A 19485-nucleotide genomic window follows, 5' to 3' on the forward strand; every position below is an offset into this window, starting at 1 on the left:
CGACGATCTACTATCCTCTAAATAGCCTCATACTGCATCTAATTTGCTCTGTAATGAGATCTAATGAGGGGTTACAGACTGTGTGCTTGATGAATTGAAACCACGGGCTGAGAGTTTTACTTCACCTCGGTCAACCCACTCCTTGAGCTGGGTGGGGAGGATGAAATAAATGGGATTGATGAGCATAGAGGAGAGGAAAACCCTACTTGTGCTTTTATTCTTTTTTTGTTTTGTTTTTTTTGGGTAGGTTTTAAGCACATTTGTGCCCATCTGTTTGCACATAGAAAGTCACTTGTGCAATTAACCTAGACCATTAGCTGTGAAACAAAGGCCTTGCTGGGAGGAGGAGGGGTGCTTCCTTATGGCCAGGTGGGGAGGCTGTAATGATGCTCTGTAATAATCACGACTCTTTTTCACTTTAAAGGAGTGGTCCCCAACCTTTTTCCCACCGCAGAGCGGTTTTGGCATTTATATACATCTCAAATAAATTCATGATCATCTTAAAAATGAATGTTAAATGCATGAAAAATTCAACTCAACATAATGGACAGAAGAAAATTTCTTTTTCTTTGAGGTTGTAAACTCTTCTTCTGGTGGCCTTTTTTTTTAAAATAAAGAAGATGTCTTTTTTACAAATTTTTGCGAACTGACTTTTTTAATACTATCATTTGACCGACATGCAATCTAGTGTTTTCATTCGCAAAATTTCATTCAAAAGAACAAAACTTTTTAGAATCTTTTAATGTATTAAAAAGGTAATGAAATAATTTGTTCTTTGATCTTGGCCGCTGCCGTGAGCGAGTCGGCTGGGAACGGAAACGGAACTACTGGAGTATCCTGAGCAGTCTTCCCTGAGATGCACAGCTGTTGGAGCAGAAATGTTAATTTTTCAAAATAAAACACATGTGACACTTGAAAACCCAGTACAACAGAAACCATATACATTGGTCATTCCGTCTATAAAGCCAAGTAAGAAATGCCTCATGGACCGTTACTGGTCGAGGATTATTGCTTTCAACTACCAAAATTTAAGCTCGGTTGGCCAAACGTATAATATATATAAATATATATATAATATATAAATTCAGCCTTCTCCCTTCTGGCACCACATTACTGTCCAGTAATTTTATTGTCTCCCTTTTATCCTGGTACTTTTCTGGCAGTCTCTTGGACTGTGATAGACAAACATGTGTAGACACTCAAATACACATCATTATAGACAACAAAAGTGCCTAAAAGGACAGCAGTCATGCACTTGTTTGATGTGTTTTCCTTTTACCTCTCTCTAAACCATTTTACTCCATTTCTGCAGCAACCAAAGCAGCAAAACCCTACGGAAGCTTTGACACAACATCTTGGGAAACTTTTTCAAACAAGTCTTTAATGTGCACCTTAATTTCAAGCCTGGGTTAACATACCTTTCCTGAGGACAAATTCAAGCATATAATTATTTCAAGAAATTCCACCGCCTTAGATGTGGTACGTATCGATTAACAAAAGGGCATGGTGGTCACAAAGACTGGAGGGTGACACTAATATGGCATTACAGTGAGAAACAACGTTGGCCTCACAGTTCCGAGGTCCAGGGTTCAATCCCGGCTCTCCCTGTGTGGAGGTTGTATGTTGTCCCAGTGCCTGCACGGGTTTTCTCCAGGTTGTTCTCCCTGTGTTTGTGTGTGTCCCACCGGTACACAGGTTTCCTCCCACATTCCCAAAACATCCATATTCAGTTAAGTGAAGGCCCTGAACCATTCATATGAGTAGATGTGATCCAAAGCCACTGCTGTCTAATGTGTGCATTTGACAGGATAAGCGGTTGGAAATGGAGAGAATAATACATTGTATACAAGTAGATGTTTTATTTTTTATCTATTTAGTCAGGGCTATATTCTTCCGTTAGTGCTTAAGTCTATATTTTATGTGCCTTGTTTGCATATTTTCAAGTAATGCTGATCCTGCCGTAATGATATCTGACACATCCCTCCATGTCCCAGCCTAATTTGCACGTAACAGTCCGAGATGTGTGACTCATTGAAGTCTGCAGGTGAGTAAAAATTCCTGAAATGTATATTTTTTCTGAGACAAATCATTGCCACTTAAATCTATCCTAAATTCCACTTTACTTTGGAATTGAACCCCGTGTGGCTATACGGTAGTGGCACCGCTCCTCAAACAGGCAACTTAAAAGAAGCGTGTTTTTTTTGGATTCTCTCTCTCTACAATTTTAAATATATACTGAACCACATATGTAATTTGATCAGTGTTTTTGAAGGCCATCAATCAAGCGACTGGCCTGCTGTTGATCAGCATCGTCCAGCACTTAAACAGATTTTATGACCAATACATATGAAAGCTCAAATCTGAGTAATATTATTCCAACTCTAACACACCATCGTGCCATTGGGATGACTACAGTGATGCAGCACTTTTGGATGAACTCCCAAGATGCCAAGCAGAACGTTTGAAGTGAAAATGCTTCTCACAGCCCGTGCGTGAATATTAATTAATCAATATAATATACAATGTTGACGTTTTGCTTTCGAGTGGCGTGATGTGGTCAGGACACATTACACTGTTGACCAGTCAGCGATGGGCCAGCTTGGTGTCGGTGGGCATCTCAAGTCAGGCACTGACCCACACTTTAAGGTTACTCCATCCAAAGGGCAAACGTGGCCAGAAGACCCGTAAATGATAGAATTAAGTAGACGGCAGAATGGGTGCAGTCAAAAGTGTGGAGCTGTGTGCCTTTTATGACTTAGGCATACAGGAGAATATAGCCCAAAGTGAAGTACTTCATGCAAAGTTCAAGCACTTGTCATGGTCCTGGACCAAATGTCATTTATAGCCTTGAGTTACCTTTTCTTGTAATTTGGCATAACATAAATACGACTGAATATATTTCATGGTCAAACATCACCATTTTCAGCATCTGTGGGACCTCTGCATGCTTGTGTATGCAGTTGAAAAGTTTCCTAACTGAACAAGGACATCTGCCTGCATTTGAATAGTTTTACTGAAGCAAACCCACTTGCGTCACTTCCCAAAAGACTCCAAACAAGATGTGCGCTGTGTTGTGACATTAGGTCTAGTCTAGAACCAGTGTTAGACTGGCAAAGGATGCCGGAGGCTTGGAATGTCTGGGGGATATAAGAAATTGGTACAAGGTGAAATATGTTGCTTGACATACACCAGGTAGAGAAGAGGGCAGCTGGCCACTGCACGCTCACAGGAGAGGTATAAGACCTGTCATGACGTGCAAACCCCACCCCCCACACGCGCACCCAATAAATAAATAAATAAAATAAAATAACGGCTGGAAGAGGCATGGAGGAGAGACGTTGGATGTCGGCAAGGGAGAGATGAAAGTGGATTAGCTGCCGCGGCGATTTGCATTCCGTGGTGGAACGAAAGCCCATGTGATGCCCCGAATAGCTGGATGCATGAATAAGTAAACAAACAAAAACAAAAATAAACCCTCCATCTGGATGGATGCTGCCAGGTCCCTAGTGGGAAACATTAGGGGAGGGTGGAAGGCGGTAAAGTGGGGGAGACCAGAGATGCATGCAATGTCGCAACCAACACACTCTCCTGCCTGCGCTTTCAGTCATTTTCAACCCCGCCGAGTGTCCATATTGCTATTTCTATCCATATTTCCATGTGCTTTCAGATAGTTCTGCCCACTAACACAATGTTGTCACACGGGGAGAATCTGACAGATGTTGTTTGACGTAGAGTCTGGGGTCACCGTGCCAGCATATGTGCCTGAGTTGAAGCCACCGCCACAGCTTTTCCAAAGGTGAAATTTAGCAATAGCAACATACTTTGTACATTTTCATTCTGAGATCACGGAAGTCGATGGTCGGTTCCCTCAAAGTAACGCTGAATATTAAAATAATTGCATGTTCAAAAGCTTCTCTTTTTAGTCATTGTCACAACTAACATAGGTAAATTTGACAATGCTGGGTTTCCATAGTGTTCAGTGTATATCAAAATTATCAAAATGTATATATTTCAACATTTTTTAGCTTATTAGCTGGAATACATCCAATGAAAATCTAAACTTGGGTACTAATTCAACATTTGCTCATTCTCTCTTATCTTTTGCTTCTGTACTGTACTGTTGAGTCTCATTCTCATTTCTATTGCATTTTATTCCCTCTGCACAATTGCAAAACTCATATTTCCTATTTATGTTGTCTTCAGGGCAAACCATGATGATAAAAATGTAGTCACTCTTCAGATAATTCCCTTCAAATGCAACAGTGAACATGCATTCCTTTAAAAATCTCACAGGACTACACCTATGAAGCTTGTTAAAAATGTGCACAACATTTTTATTAAACTATTAATAAATACGCTTTATGATGCTGTTGTTGCTCTGGACAGGACAGGTAGAGAACTACTTGTCACTCAGGTAATTTGGATGAAAGACATGTCTAAGCTCATTAGGCGTCCGTGAAGCCTGGCTCTTATCTCCAGGGCAGCATTCAGAATGAGTGGCACGTTTGGATAGCGAATTCCGACTTCTGGAATACGGATCAAGATAACATCTGCATTAAAGTCCACACGGGCTGTTTGCGTCCATGAATGGCAGTGATGTCTCCTAAAGCTAAACAGATTTGACAATGAATTGTGTTGAAGGTAATTAGGTTTGATTGACTGGAAAGTGGCTGGTGAGGTCCATGTGTGGGTGGGAAAATGATTAGACACTTGAACCACACATAAATTATTGATATTCAACGGTGCCTTTCAGCAAGGGTGAGCACATTTATGAAAGCAATTTTGGAAATTTATCCAATACTAGGATACATCAAAAAACCCTATCTTGACCAAGATAATATTGCTTATTGCCAGAACAAGAGAAGAATTAACTTAACAATATATTTATTATAGTGGTTGTTGTTCGCAAGGGTGTAGGACTGCACTACATAAAAATGAGAACTGTTATTAATGCTTTGTCCACACAAACACCAATGTTTTAATGCTTTTTGTCCACATCTAAACTGTGTTTTAGGCTGCTTAAAAGTTTTTCTTCAGGAGATAAAGTAACTGTTTAGTCTGCTTAATTTTGCAGGGAATGTTTTAACGATCATTGTCATTGTCATATATGTAAATTGAAGAAACCAACTGTATCATATAAATTTGATAAGGTAAAATTTAGAAGTTTGCCTGTTCCAGTTATTTTTGTCCCTGTGGAACTGCCAAAACCCCGTCTAAATAAGAGCAGTACTGTAATTGTTGAAGTAAGAAGTATGTTGAAGTAATAGATGGAGGTTACAGAGTCTGCTGCATGGGCATGAAGTCGTATGTGTGCCAAAATCAAATTATCAGTACGCAATCTAGTTCTGAGAACAGGGGTTCAAATCCCGGCACCGCCTGTGTGGAGTTTGCAGGTTCTCCCCATGTGTGCATAGGTTTTCTCCGATTTCCTACTCAAAAACATAAATGGCAGATTGATTGATGACTAATTTGCCTGTAAGTGTGAATGTGTACGTGAATGGGTCTTTGTTTCTGTGTGTCCTGCGATTGGCTGGAGACCAGTTCATGGTGTACCCTGCCTCTCGCCCAAAAATAGCTGGGATGGGCTCCAGCACGTCCGCAACCCTAGTGAGGATAATTGGTACAGAAAAAGAATACTTATTTGACAGCTTTATTTACTCAGATTTTTTTTACTATTCATGGCAGTGGTATTGTTTTGGAAGCCGATGAGCGAATATCCATTCATCCATTTTCTATCGTGCTTGTCCTCGCAAGCTGGCACCTATTCCAGCTGACTTTGGGTGAGAGGTGGTCTACCACCTGAACTGGTCAAGAATCCAGTCAGTCACAGGGCATATGAAGGTATAAACAGGTCGAAATCCATTTGGTGCATGTTTATCAACTGAGATATAGTCAATTGTTGCCAAGCTAAGGGAACACAATAAAGAAGCATTCATTTTATCTTCTTGGGCTCTGACCCCATGTCTCGACAAGCTGTCCGTGGCGCAATTGTCGTTTGCCGCCTCTACATCATCGTGAAGACACAATTTTAACTTGGCGAGCGTGCACCTGCCAGTCAGTTCTCGCCTATGATCAGCTAGCACGGCTGTGGTTGTGACACAGGTGCGCCCACACTTCTTCCTGCCTATCCGCAGTTGTGAGTGTGGCACAAAGCCATCAATCTCGGATCCTCCACCTCCGTCATGGCTGACAGGAAGCCGTCAGCCACGAGCAGTCAGACAGTTGAATACACATTTTGGTTTGGCAAGGCAAAACCAAGGCACTTGGAAAACACATTGGAAATGGGGAAAAAATAAACATGTGCTCCTAGGCACAAATACAGTAAGATAGACAACTGTCACAATCTTGATGCTGAGGGAAAATTAAATAAAAAAAAAAGTAGGGGAAATATAATACAAATCAATGACACTTTGATTAAGTTTTCAGTTACACTAATAGATATATTAAAACTAATTTTATAAACTGATAACATTTATCCAAACATTTTCTATTTCATTATGGTCATTATGGTCGTGGGTGAGCTGAAGTCTATCTTAGCTGATGTTAGGCAAGTGTCGGGGTACAGGACAGGACTGGTTGCCAGACAAGTACAGGTTACATATGTACAAAAAATAAATTACACTCAAATTCACACCAATGCACAATTTAGAATCTTCTATTGAACAAATACGTGTTTGTACATGTTTCTGTAATGTGGAAGAAAAGTGGAACCTCGATATAATCTACACAAGTAAGGGGAGAACACCATACAGAAAATATACAGTATAACTACAGCACACACAGACGTGCACACATGCACATGCATAAGAGAAAACCCTAAGCACATAAAGTCTAAATCTATATTTTCAGAATGTCCTAGATATCTATAATATGACCATTTTAAGGGAAAATGAATGCAGTGTATAGAAGAACACTGCATTTAAATTAATATGAACATATGTATATTAATGTATATTAATTCATCACATAAAACGAAAGACAGCATCCAACATGTATGCCCTAATTTACTTTTGGGTAACATTGGGAATATAACTTTGTTTCCATATGTTATGCAAACATATTGTGCATTATAATACTATAAATCACTTAAATCATCTTAAAAGTCACTCATTTAGTTGTAGATGATTTTTATTTTTATTTTATAATGGGCTCAAAACAACTTATACCAAGTCACAAGGTTCACATCTGAATCTCAAACATGCTTCCAGCCACGTTTCCAATAAAATGAAAAACACTGGTAATGAACCGAAGCCGCCAACATGTTTCATATTCAGATGTGAATGGCGTGACAATGCTCTGCAGTGTCTCATACAGAAGTGCAACCTGAAAGGTCACTTAAACACAATCGTGTACACCCACAATAAAATAATTATACACATGATATGTTCACGTCAATTCATAATTAACTTCATCTCAAAAGCCCTGATAATAGTGTGCAGAATCAACCTGGCACACATGGGGATCTTCAAAAGTGTAGCCAAAGCCAGGCCAAGTTTAGTTCAAGGAATTATTTGTGTGCGAGGAACCTGCTTTTATGCATGCAAACATATACAAGCTGATCCTCAAAGTGTAGAAGGTTGACAAGCAGGATGCAGAAATAGAAGCATCATTGTCAACATGGCAACTGCTCTCTCCGGAGACTCACAGGGACAGTCAGACCTCATTCTGGGCCTCGCTGAATTAGAATATGGCAATCAGTAACGGGAATACATGCTTTTGGATGGATAAAAGGACATACTGCAGTAGATCCGTGTATTGGAAATGGGACATTATAGAAAAATAAACTTCCGTTGAAATATTTCAGTTGCTGAAGTCTGGGGCCTCTATGAAGAAACTGGGGAATTATCTAGATTTGGACACGGTAATGAATTACGTGGTGACACAACTTTAAGCTGTCATGTGATCAAAGATGAAAAGATTAAAAATTATTCTATTTCAAAGTTTCAACACAAATACCCTGGCAGAGGTATGATTATATTCCCACCAAACAATTACCACTGATGTCTGCAAGCTGTTGCGACACATTTAGTTGGGTGAGCTCATATTCGCAAAAATATTTGCTTTGAAAAAAAATAAACCTGCATGTGTGGAGTCTTTGCATTTCTTCCTGGTCACTAATTATGAAACCATTTAAAAATCATGTACAGTGCTGCCTTTACTTTTGAGTTACCTGACAAGTCGCTTGGCTTGATTGTTTCCTTCGACTTGCGAGCAAATGTTTGAGATACAAGTGATAGATGGTGGCATCAATCATCATCACTTTGGCAGATAGTGAGCAATGCTTTAGAAAGGAACCTTCAAACTCTTTATTGCCACTACCAGTTTAAGGTTACATTTAAACTAAACACAAAGCGAGTTGTATTGAAAACAAACAATGCATCTTTGCCTTTGGAATAATGGTAACATAATATTTAAAAAAAATCCCACAGACAAGGTAACAGCCATAATAATAAGAGCATGTGTTATGACCCTTTAGGACATCTTGTGTGTGGGGTTTGGCTGCAGGGCAGCAGCACCCAGCAGCCCTGTCCCTGCCCCCTTCCTAACAGGCTACTCTGGATTTGAAAGCACCACACTACTCTGGGGCCACACAGGGTAGGGCCGATATCTGCCGTTCAGTGACCTGTCAAAGTAACAGGGGAGATGTGGGTTCTCACTAGGCTCGTCGCGGCATTCCTGAGGCCAGGCCCCTGTGGTTAGATGGCTGCTTTGTGTGGGGGATCCCCTCTCATGCTCTGTGGCTGCTCTCTGGGTCGCCCCCTTGATTGCTCCCATGTGATGCACCCCTATCCAACCAAATACGAGACACTGTTTTGCCCTCAGACTGGGTGGGGACTAGCGACATTGATTGTGTTGCTAGTTGGTGGGAGATGCCTTGCACACCTGGGGGTGGAGTGGGGAGAGGGGTTTCTGGTGGGGCGCGGTGGGTTGGAGGAGAGGTGGATTGTTGTTAGGTCCCTGTGGTCTCCTCTGGGTGGCCGAGTTTTTCGAGGCACCTCAGTGGGGCCCGAGGACCACATGGGTTCCTTCAGTGTGAGAGCTGTCCCCCTTCACCAGATCGCTCACAGATGGACTCCTGAGACCAACCACGCCTCTTGATTAGGTGGGGTAGGGTCCTTATCCCCCGTGGCGCAGGCACAGCAATTACAGACCACTAGTGACAGTTCGTGTCTAAGAAAGATGGTGTCATTACACTTGCATGTGTCCACACACACCCCAGCGACTGATTTGTTGGGTGTGAGTCCACTCACTAATTGCAACAAATAACTTGTAACTGCAAATGTTTTAAGTATCCCCTCACTTATAACTCGGATCCTACAGATGTTCATAATTGACATATCCTGTCCCAGTACACTTTATTTGTACAGCCGGGTCCATGATTTCTGTCCTTTTTGCTTTTCCTCCTGTCCCTGTCCTGTCCAGTGCCATTATATAATGTCCTGTCCTTCCCTCACAGGGTGTAGTAGTACTAACCCATTCAACAGGGGATAACTTACACTATTTTGGAATAATTAATACAAACAAAAACAGAGCATTCTTAAAACTATTTACAACGACACTACAATATGATTACTATTATTATTACTTTTTCTTATGTTAATGTAAGAACAGATACTGAAGATACGTTTCTTCATCAGGGCTCTTCCAAGTGCATGCTACGGACTACATTGGTGCGTGATGCACAGTATTCAAACCTATGGCTACTAGCTAACTAGGTTACTAATGGTAGTTTAACTAACTGCTCGAGGAGAGTGGAAGTAAGAAACACAGCTAACCTAAAGTAAAGGCTGAATCAATTGCAATCACAGCTGATGGATGAAAGTTCGGTATATGAACAAGAGCCACACATTCCAGCGGCTCAGAGGCATAAATACTGGAAGCTGTTGTGGCAGTGGAAAATCAGCAAGTAAGCAAGCACAGAATTCCTCATTGGACAGTTTTGTTATTGTGAGCACAGCATGAAAAATTAACAAGGAACCACTGCATATCCATTCTTAATACTTCAAATATGGTACCTATTGGTACATTAAATTATCCATTTCATAGCCCTTTTTAATGATGTTTGTTGGACTATCACAAGAAGGCTGTTGCTCAACAAAATGTTTTTCAAAACTTTGTTTTTGCCCTCTTTGGTTGTTTGTTTATCCCTCCGCGCTTTGTGCCAAGCTGCATTCCACTCAAAAGCCTTTCCAGCTGAGCGGCGCTATTCAAAGCTTAGTGGTTTCGACTGAGGTACAAAGTTGACATGCGGGTGAAGACACTTGCCCCAAACGAGGGTTCTGACCTTGCCGATGTTCGCCGAGCATACAGCCTAAAGGGCCTGCTGCTGCTCACAAGAGGCCTTAAGAAAAGACAGCCCACTTGGCTTGACCCCACTCGGGCTTTTGACACATGCTCCTTGTGACACTCCATCATATGTTGCTACACAAAATTAAACAAAGAAACAAACAAAAAAGAACCGTGTTTTACTCCCCCCCCTCCTCCCTCCAATTTCTTCTATGACTTGGTTTTGTTCAGCAGTTATTTCCATCCAAGTGAAGTGATCAGGTAAATGTCGAACATCTGGTCAGTTCAAGAGAATGAGGGAACCCACTTAGTGAGAATCAAATCAAATGAGATGAACGGATAATGGCTTCATAAGCAATTTCCAGCATTAGAGGAAATATGTTTTGGGCCGCTTGTGACTCATCTATCACTCAAGCTTGTTTAAATAAATTAATAAATACATTTGCATACAGTGCAGCCATGACTTGTTATTATCACATTACGTCAGCAGCATGGGAAATGAGCAAAAGCAATGTTTTATTGCTTTAGTTTTCGAAAAAGCACCACCCTTCTCCCAGCCAAAAGCCTCTGCTGAGGCAAAATGAAATAAGCCCTCATTATTTATGCAATTCATTAATCAATTGCAAGTAAAGAGGATTTGCTTGCAATTTGCAAAATGGCATAAAATCTATCCCGTCTAAGTAAAATAAAAACAGCCTCTTGAAATAGCATTAAACGCAATTCGATGATGTATTGAAAGGTTTTTAAGCAATAAGTTTAATCACAGCAACCCAATCAAAAGTGTATTTATTGTATAGTGACCATATGTTTATGCCATCTGTTCATGCAAATGGATTTGTAAAAAATCTATCTATCTATCTATCTATCTATCTATCTATCTATCTATCTATCTATCTATCTATCTATCTATCTATCTATCTATCTATCTATCTATCTATCTATCTATCTATCTATCTATCTATCTATCTATCTATCTATCTATCTATCTATCTATCTATCTATCTATCTATCTATCTATCTATCTATCTATCTCACTCTGTCCAAGAAGAGCATCAATAGAGGCATAAATCAACAACCCATTCATGTATGAAAGTTTAATCGGTCATTGGTTTGTATATTTTTACATTTATATTTTATGTTTAGTGCACTTTATTTTGCCTCAATCAATCAATCAGCTCCACAGAAGTGACATAATTCTTTACAATTATTTGATTGATTACTATGGAACAGCTCCAAGAGCTATTATAGGCTGGCAACCAGTTCAGGACGTACGCCGTCTCTAGCCCGAAGATAGCAGGGATAGGCTCCAGTGCTCTCATGGCCCTTGTCAGGATAAGTAGCTCAGATAATGGCTGGATGAAAGATAGGGGTGCATGGTGAACGACTGGCGAGCATATCTGCCTTACAGTTTTGAGGGCCGGGGTTCAAATCTCAGCCCTGCTTGTGTGGAGTTTCCATTTGTGGGTGATATGTTGTTTGTTTTTATGCGCCCTACAGTTGGTTGGTGTTTAGTTCAGGGTATACCCTACCTCCCCTGCTCTCGCCCAAAAATATCTGGGATAGGTGCGAGCACGCCTGTGACCCTAATGAGGACAAGTGTTACAGAAAATGGATAGATGAATGAACGAAAGGAAAAAAAAATGTTTCCACATTCCAAAACGTTCAGGGAAAAATACAAGTGAGGTTGCTTGCTGCAAAATTATTTCATGAATGCACCAATACGAGTAACATTTTTAAAACAAACATAATACAAGGACAACAACCCATTAGCAGTACTATGCAATTTCTAAAGTGTATTGTAGGTTAAAACAACAAAGACGAAAAAAAAAAAATCACTGCTACTAACCACTAACATTTGTATTGCTAATGAGCAAAGAGATTGTCCTTTCTCAACTTACCTTTGGAAAGCAGCGTACTATGAAGGAAAAACATGAACTATTCAAGGTTCCATAAATAATGACAACTTGGCATCTCTAATTCAAAAGTATGGATATCTCAAGTGCCAAGGTCACAATGATCAGGACATTGCAACAAGGTAGCTTTTTTTTTCGGTGAGGAGAACAATCCTCGCATCACTATCTCCTGCAGGCGACGTTGCCCATGTCATCCTTATGTTTTATTCATGTGAGTCATATTATGGCATTCACAAAGTCAGATCAAAATCTGCTCTGGCAGAAATATTTAATATTATAGCTCCTTCTCTACCCTTCTCCATCTGGTTTGCCCGAATGAGAAAAGAGCGCTCGACAGACTCCTTCTCACACATCCGTGTTGGATTATTAAAAGTGAAGCTTTCAAAGAGGTCACTGCTCAGGGAAAAAAGAAAAAAAAAAAGAAGCAGTGTTGCATGCATCAATTATCTGGGAGGATTTGCGGCATACTGAAGACTGTCTTGTCACACTTCCCCATATGGCTGTGAGGTCATTGGCTGGAAGCTGACATTTAGTAGCTAGTGAATTGTGGAACCCCCCACCCAAAAAAAAAAAAAAAAAAGGACAAAAGAGCAGACTGAGAGCTCGCAAAGAGCCTTTGGGCTTGAAATTCCCTCTCAATGTCATTGGCAGAGCACGACAGAAGCATTCCACTCTGCTGCTCTTATTTTTCATGTTTGAAGCAGCTCATGCTGATCAATACGCAGTTCTACTGGCATTGCCTCAGGTAGGGTGCAGCAATGGGTGGGTGGTTTGCTCGGGGGAGCGTTAAGGAATAATTGCAATACCATAAATAGAGCACACTTGTACAAGCTAAGACCAGAATGGTCTATTAGCATTGTGCTGTATCGTGACTGGCGGACAGCGCTGGCGGAGTCGCGTTGCATAGATCTACTTGAAAATCAGGAAGAAGTATAAGCAATGCCCCACCCTCCAACAGAATTAAGTCCTGAAGATGATGAAAATGATGGCTTTGAAGCCGATTATGAAAGCAGCTTTAGGATGTGTGTATAGATTGTTTTCGACTGACGTCACACACACCTTCCGACTTAGAGCGCGGGTGCCATCGTGATTTGGTAAATTTCTCATATACACATGTAACTAAGCAGGAATCATTTTAGAAAGGCGTATGAATATATGTTGTCGGTTCCTCAAACGGGCATTGTAAAGCGTCTTTCTTTCCACTGCCAGCTGTGATTAAGAACCAGTGCAAGAAAACGGAGCAGTTAGCAACCAAATGGCGACAACTGTGGTTCTCTCATATTAGCTGAGCCGATCTAGCAGTCAAGCACAATAGCGTGTGAATGCAATGCATGTCCCCAAAATCTGTATTTTCTGTTTTATTATAATAAGTTTGCAAAAACGAGTTACCGCACCACTAGCTGTTTTGTGAGTTGAGTTAAAAATGTAGCCGTGGAAGTGGAGAAAGAGGTGCGGGCTCCACTTGGGACTGGTCCCGGTCGGACCTCTCTCTCTTTCGCCCTCTCGGTAACAAAAATGAAAATAATAATCTACACGTCTTTCGTTGGTATAATCAACATAATTTAACACAACACTGACTATAATCACGCGGTACATATTTAAATTGCACTGTCCAGTGACAAAACCTTGAAAAACTGTTCCACCAAGTAGATTGACTTGAATCATGACTTCAAAATGAGATATGAGAAGAATACAATGTTCTAAGAAGGTAAAACATCATGGAATGTTGCAAAACATGTTGGTTGTTCCCAGTCCACAGTGTCTAAGTTCTGGATGAAGTTCAAACAAAATGGGAAAGTTGTAAAAGGAAAATTTCGTAGTTGACCAATGAAGACCTGAAAGCGTCAAACTCAAAGCCTAAAGTCTCATTGCACAACAAAATTAAGTATAAATGAGTGGGAAACTGGGGGTCAACATTTGTGACCTAACTGTAACAAACCACCAAAGAGAAATTTACATATAATTTGTAGAGAAGCCACAAGAAAGCCACCCTTAATACCCAAACAGGAAAAACAAGGCTACAGGGGGCTAAAGAAAAAGCAATCATGGACTGTGGCTGACTGGATGAAAATGATATTCAGTGATGAATCGCGACTCTGCATTGGGCCAGGTGATGTTGCCAGAACATTTGTTTGGTGCCGTTCCAGTGAATATAACTGCCTAAAGAAAAGGTGCAAATTTCAAATTTCATTGATGATATGAAGCTGTGTGTAAGGTAATGCAAAGGGGAGATGGCAGCCACTACATCTTCAATAAAGTTTACATGGAGACTTTGGATACTTCTGATTCCACTCACTAAAAATATATTTGGTTTTGAAGATGATATCTTGCCATAGAGCAAAAAAAAAAAAAAAAGAAACATATGCCGTAATGTCGATGCCATGGCCTAAAAATAGTGTAGATCTTAATCCAAATGAAAATCTGTGGTGGAAATGGAAAAAAATGACCAATGAGAAGGCTGCAACCTGTAAACCTGTAAAGGTAACAACAATCAGGAAGTTGAGGTCAGATTGACGAAGAATACTGTTTGGCATTGGTTGAATCCATACCTGAGAGACTGTAAGCTGTTACAAAGTGCAACAAAGTACAAGCGGTGTAGTGCTGTAATGTTATTTTTGGTTTGTTTTTCCCATGATTCTGTATTTGTTTTTCTTAGATTTGTGTAAATCCATATTGATTTTCCTTCACCTGGTCCCCAAAAAAAGTGACTTAGAACAATTTTTGTCCTGCTTTTTTGTATTTCTTTAAAGCCAAAAGCATAGTATTCTGAAGATAAATTGTTGATTGAACATCTGTAATTTGCCTTTTCTCTCCAAAACTAAACATTTGAAATGATCATCAAATGGTTATTCCAACATTTTTCCCAGTTGTAAAAGCAAACGTAACGCTGTTAGGAGGTATGATTTGTATCATTATCATTATTTTTTTGATTTTGCATTCAACCGTTCAACAGAAGGATCATCTTAGAGTCAAGATCAAAAATGATCAGACAATTAGGAAATCATCATGCAAATACAATTGTAGTTGTAAAAGACTTCTAAAGAGTCCGTGCAAGCTGCCAACCCCTCCCCATTCTCTCCATGCATTGCCCCGCCAGCGACTTTGTGGCGAACTGACACACCTTTGTTCATGTCAATCAGCTTTTTCTTCTTCAACTGGCGCTCCTGCTTCTCACGCTCGGCTTTTTCCTTCGCCAGCTTGGCTCTCTTGATCTTTTCCTCCATCTCCCTCTTCTTGTGGTTGTCTTTCATGGCTTCCTGATGAGGCAACACGCACACACACATTTATTCCGACTTCTGCCACCGCTCTTTTGAGTGTCGTTCTCAGAAGTATCAACTTGCCATCAGCGTAAAATTGGTATTCCGACAAGGGTTGACGATAAACTGCTGGAATAAACAATAAATCATTTCAAGTGTATGAGCACATTTTGGGGCGTGGGGGGATGGCAACTACATGGTCTAATCTATAAATCATCTGCTCTACTTTACGTTTATTCCATGACGAAGGAGCGCTTATACACAGAGAATAATGAATCTAAAAACATTATAGTTTGAGGGCATGTTATTGTCATCGTCCCGATTAAAAATAGAGACAGATAATCAAACAGTGTGATTATCGGCGCTGGTATTCGCCATTTTGACAAAGTATCACTTCAAAAGTAGGTAAACTTCAGATGAAAATTTCTACTTAACTTTATAAAAGATGCTGCTCACCAGGGGAATGCCTGCAGTTTTTGATTTAGTTTGAACTTAAACAAAGGTAAGAGGAACATGAACAATTTGGTTTTATTGAAATTATGGAAAACTTGGTTAACTATAAAAAACATTAAGCGTAACATTAACATTATTTTTGAAAGTTTTCATAGAATTTTATAATGATGTGCTGCTTAGCCCGGGTGCTCCCTGCACTTTTTATTGGAAGTTCAAAGCAAAGATTGCTACTGTTAAATCTGTTGAAAATCTGAAAAACTGTTTAATACTCTTGCTTAAAAGGCATTTAAACAAATTTTGGCGGCACGGTGGGTCAGCTGGTAAAGTGTTGGCCTCACAGTTCTGAGGTCCCGGGATTGCATGCCTATGTGGAGTTTTCATGTTCTCTGCGTGCCTGCGTGGGTTTCCTCCGGGCACTCCGGTTCCTCCCACATTCCAAAAAAAAAAAAAAAACATTCAACATTAATTGGACACTCTAAATTGCCCCTAGGTATAATTTTGATTGTGAGTGTGACTGTTTATCTCAATGTGCCCTGCGATTGGCCGGCTGGGATAGGCTTCAACACTCCCCGCGACCCTCTTGAGGATAAGCGGCAAAGAAAATGTATATATATATATATATATATATATATATATATATATATTTTTTTTTTTTTTTTTTTTTGCAAACGTATTTTAAAGGATGCACTGCCATCATGCATGACACAGTTGATAAAAAAAAAAAAAAATCAACAAACACCTTTAAGAATTTTCTTAGGTGCAAAATCAGCCAATCGCCTTCAAACACATTTCTACTATTTAAATTGACTATTCTTAACCCCAAATAAGATTCAGTTGTAGTAGGCAATTCCTGACTTTTTTTATTTTTTGCTTTCTCGCAGAAGCCTGAAGGTATTGTGGTATTTCAGCATTTATAATGACGATACCGCCACCTTGACTAAGGCCCCAAATCCAGCTGAAGAAAAACAGCCCCCAAGTGTGATACTGCCACAAGCTTGCTTGACTTCTTTTGGTAATGACCAAGGTTTAACTAGTGCCAAACAAACCGGTCATGACGTACAAGTTCAACCTTGGTTTCGTGGGACTCTAAAAAAAAAATTCCCAATTGCATGTGAGGAAAATGTGATATGAAGTGATGAAAATGAGTTCCACATAACTATCACAAAGTTATACAGTACATTTATAAAATATCAAACAGCGTTGACTTTTTATATTTCATACAAATAAAAATCAAATCAAATAAAAAAAAAGTTTTACTGAAAGGCTTGTTACCTGCCTTTTACAAATTTCCATCGAAGAGGCAGCTCTTAGCTCAAAAACAGGTTATTTCCACAAGTCACATGGATTTTAATTTATGTGAAGAACACGCAGACCGCTGTCAACTAAGAGTACAATAAAATGATACCAAAGGAAACTGGCCATTAGGGGTTCAGTAAAAGATGGCAGAAATCTTTTCAAAGTTTAATAAGTGAAAATGAATATGCCCATTTACATTTGATGCTGACGGCCTGGACACAGCTGAGGTTTTTACAGATCCCTTTTTGACAAACCATTATTATTATTATTTTATTTGTCAAGATGTTGATGAATTATTCAATTCACTGTAAATCTTCACAAATCCATTGTGAGTATTGTTTCACTAGTGCTAGCACAAGTGATAAATTCTTGCAAAAGGGGGTTAATATCCATGTTAATATTAACACTTGCATGACGGTCAAGAAATAGAAGAAGAGTGCTCAAGGTTTTATCGTCTTAGAACGAATATTATTCATGAAAATCTCGTAGGAGTTTGTGAGGCCATGAACTATTAATATACTGTAGTCAAAAAAGATACCAACACGTCATAATGCAGTGGACCATGCTACTGTGGGTGAAAAAAAAAAAAAAAAGTGGAGCCGCTGTTGCAAAGCGTCAAGCGTTCTCAGTGGAGTGAGAAGGAGATCTCATCCCGCTGCTCCTTCGTGACCGGCTCAAATGTCAAGAAGGAGTCAGAGGCAGCCAGATAATCAACAGGAGCAATTCAGCCTTTACAAATGTGTCAGTTTGTTCTTGTGCCAACACAGTGCAAGATGCAACTGCGTGACCTTTGGAGGCAAACAAGATGTGTTTGCTTCTCATCACGGGCCTGAGCTGGTGCAAACCTCGACCGCGCCCATCGCAGCTGCAGTACGTGCAGTTTATCTCTCAGCTCGTCCATTGGGTGCACCAGGACAATCCAATGAAATCCAATATATGTATCAAGACATTTGCTGTTTTACACTTACATTTACCTGAACAGTCAGTTATTTGTTTAAAAATGTGTTATACATTTTTTTTGTATTTATTTATTTTTATATTGCTTTGAATCATACAGAGAGCTGCTATAAAGCTCACAGACACGAGCTGTCCATTCAATGTCCCACCAGTCCAGGGTTAACTGGACTAAAATAATGTAAGTGATAGTCTAACCAAGCACCAACAGTTTTCTCTTTGCATGTCCTGCATTTTTAACATGCTATCTTTCAGTCTAACATGACCACGCAGCCAAATTTACAAGTACCATGGATAACGCCAACTCAAATGTCCCTAAACCAAACAGTACTTTACGGACACATATTTGCTCGCAAACACACTGTGTTAATTAATCACAAAGTGTATTTTCAGTTATTTCTATCTTATACAGTACTTCATTTTAACCACACAAAACAGATGAAAAAACGAGATAAATCTAACGTCTTTCAAAGCCTTAAATAGGATGAATGCATTTTCATTCATTTTAACGCGAAACTGTACCTTGATTTGCATTCAAAATACAATGCAATTAAAAAAACGCTCTCTAGAGCTAGAGCTGCGTGCATGTTCCAACAAAAGAGCACAATCTGGATGTAACTGATGTATTTTTTTACATGTATTTTTGTGAAGCTGATGTTCCTTTTTCCATTTACTTGTAATTTTTGGAGGTCTATTTCCAACTACATTTCTGTGAGTGATATTATGTGTGATGGCACTTGCCCACCCTGGCCTGCATCTCGGGCCCTGTGGTCCTGATGTATGTGCGGGTTAGCTGTTAAGACAAGAGGATTACAAGGATTGCAAAAAGCGTGGAATGAGTGCCTCATCATGCTCGTCAATAGGAGAGCTTTGACATCATGTTCAAGGACACATCAGTATCTCCTTGTTGGTTGACAAGGGCAATCTCTCTCTCACACACACACACACACACGCGCGCGCACACACACGCACACGCACACATGGCATGAAACTATGATATTGAGTAAGTGAAGAAACGTGCATTTTATTGCCCCATTTGTCAAGAATGAGAAAACTGCACCCTGTATTTCTGCAGTAATGGATGGGGGGGTGGCAGGGACTTTATTTATTCAACTGCACATGGGATAAGGTCTCAATTTCAGAGAGGCTTTTGAGGGAAGTTAGACTTTACAATGAAATATAAAATGACTGTTATGGAAAAATGCAATGAAATGGCAAGAGTTTATTCTGCGTGGAACAAAAAAAGTCCATGTCCACTGGAATTGTAATTGATGTCAAAGAGGTTAAGGGGCTGCACGGTGGCTCAGCTGAAAAGCGTTGGCCTC

The 19485-nt window shown here is 40.0% G+C and overlaps 1 protein-coding gene across 9 annotated transcripts in view; it reads right to left on the reverse strand.

The window, feature by feature from the left end:
* diaph2 (diaphanous-related formin 2) overlaps positions 1 to 19485 on the reverse strand; it is a 468029-nt gene that overhangs the window by 73815 nt on the left and 374729 nt on the right. For all 9 annotated transcript variants that reach the window (XM_061834220.1, XM_061834223.1, XM_061834222.1 and 6 more), the window contains one exon: positions 15322 to 15457. In XM_061834220.1, coding sequence (XP_061690204.1) covers positions 15322 to 15457 — 136 coding nt within the window. The remainder of the gene's footprint in view (positions 1 to 15321; positions 15458 to 19485) is intronic.

This window comes from Syngnathoides biaculeatus, chromosome 11, assembly GCF_019802595.1.
Source record: "Syngnathoides biaculeatus isolate LvHL_M chromosome 11, ASM1980259v1, whole genome shotgun sequence".
Lineage (NCBI taxonomy): Eukaryota > Metazoa > Chordata > Actinopteri > Syngnathiformes > Syngnathidae > Syngnathoides > Syngnathoides biaculeatus.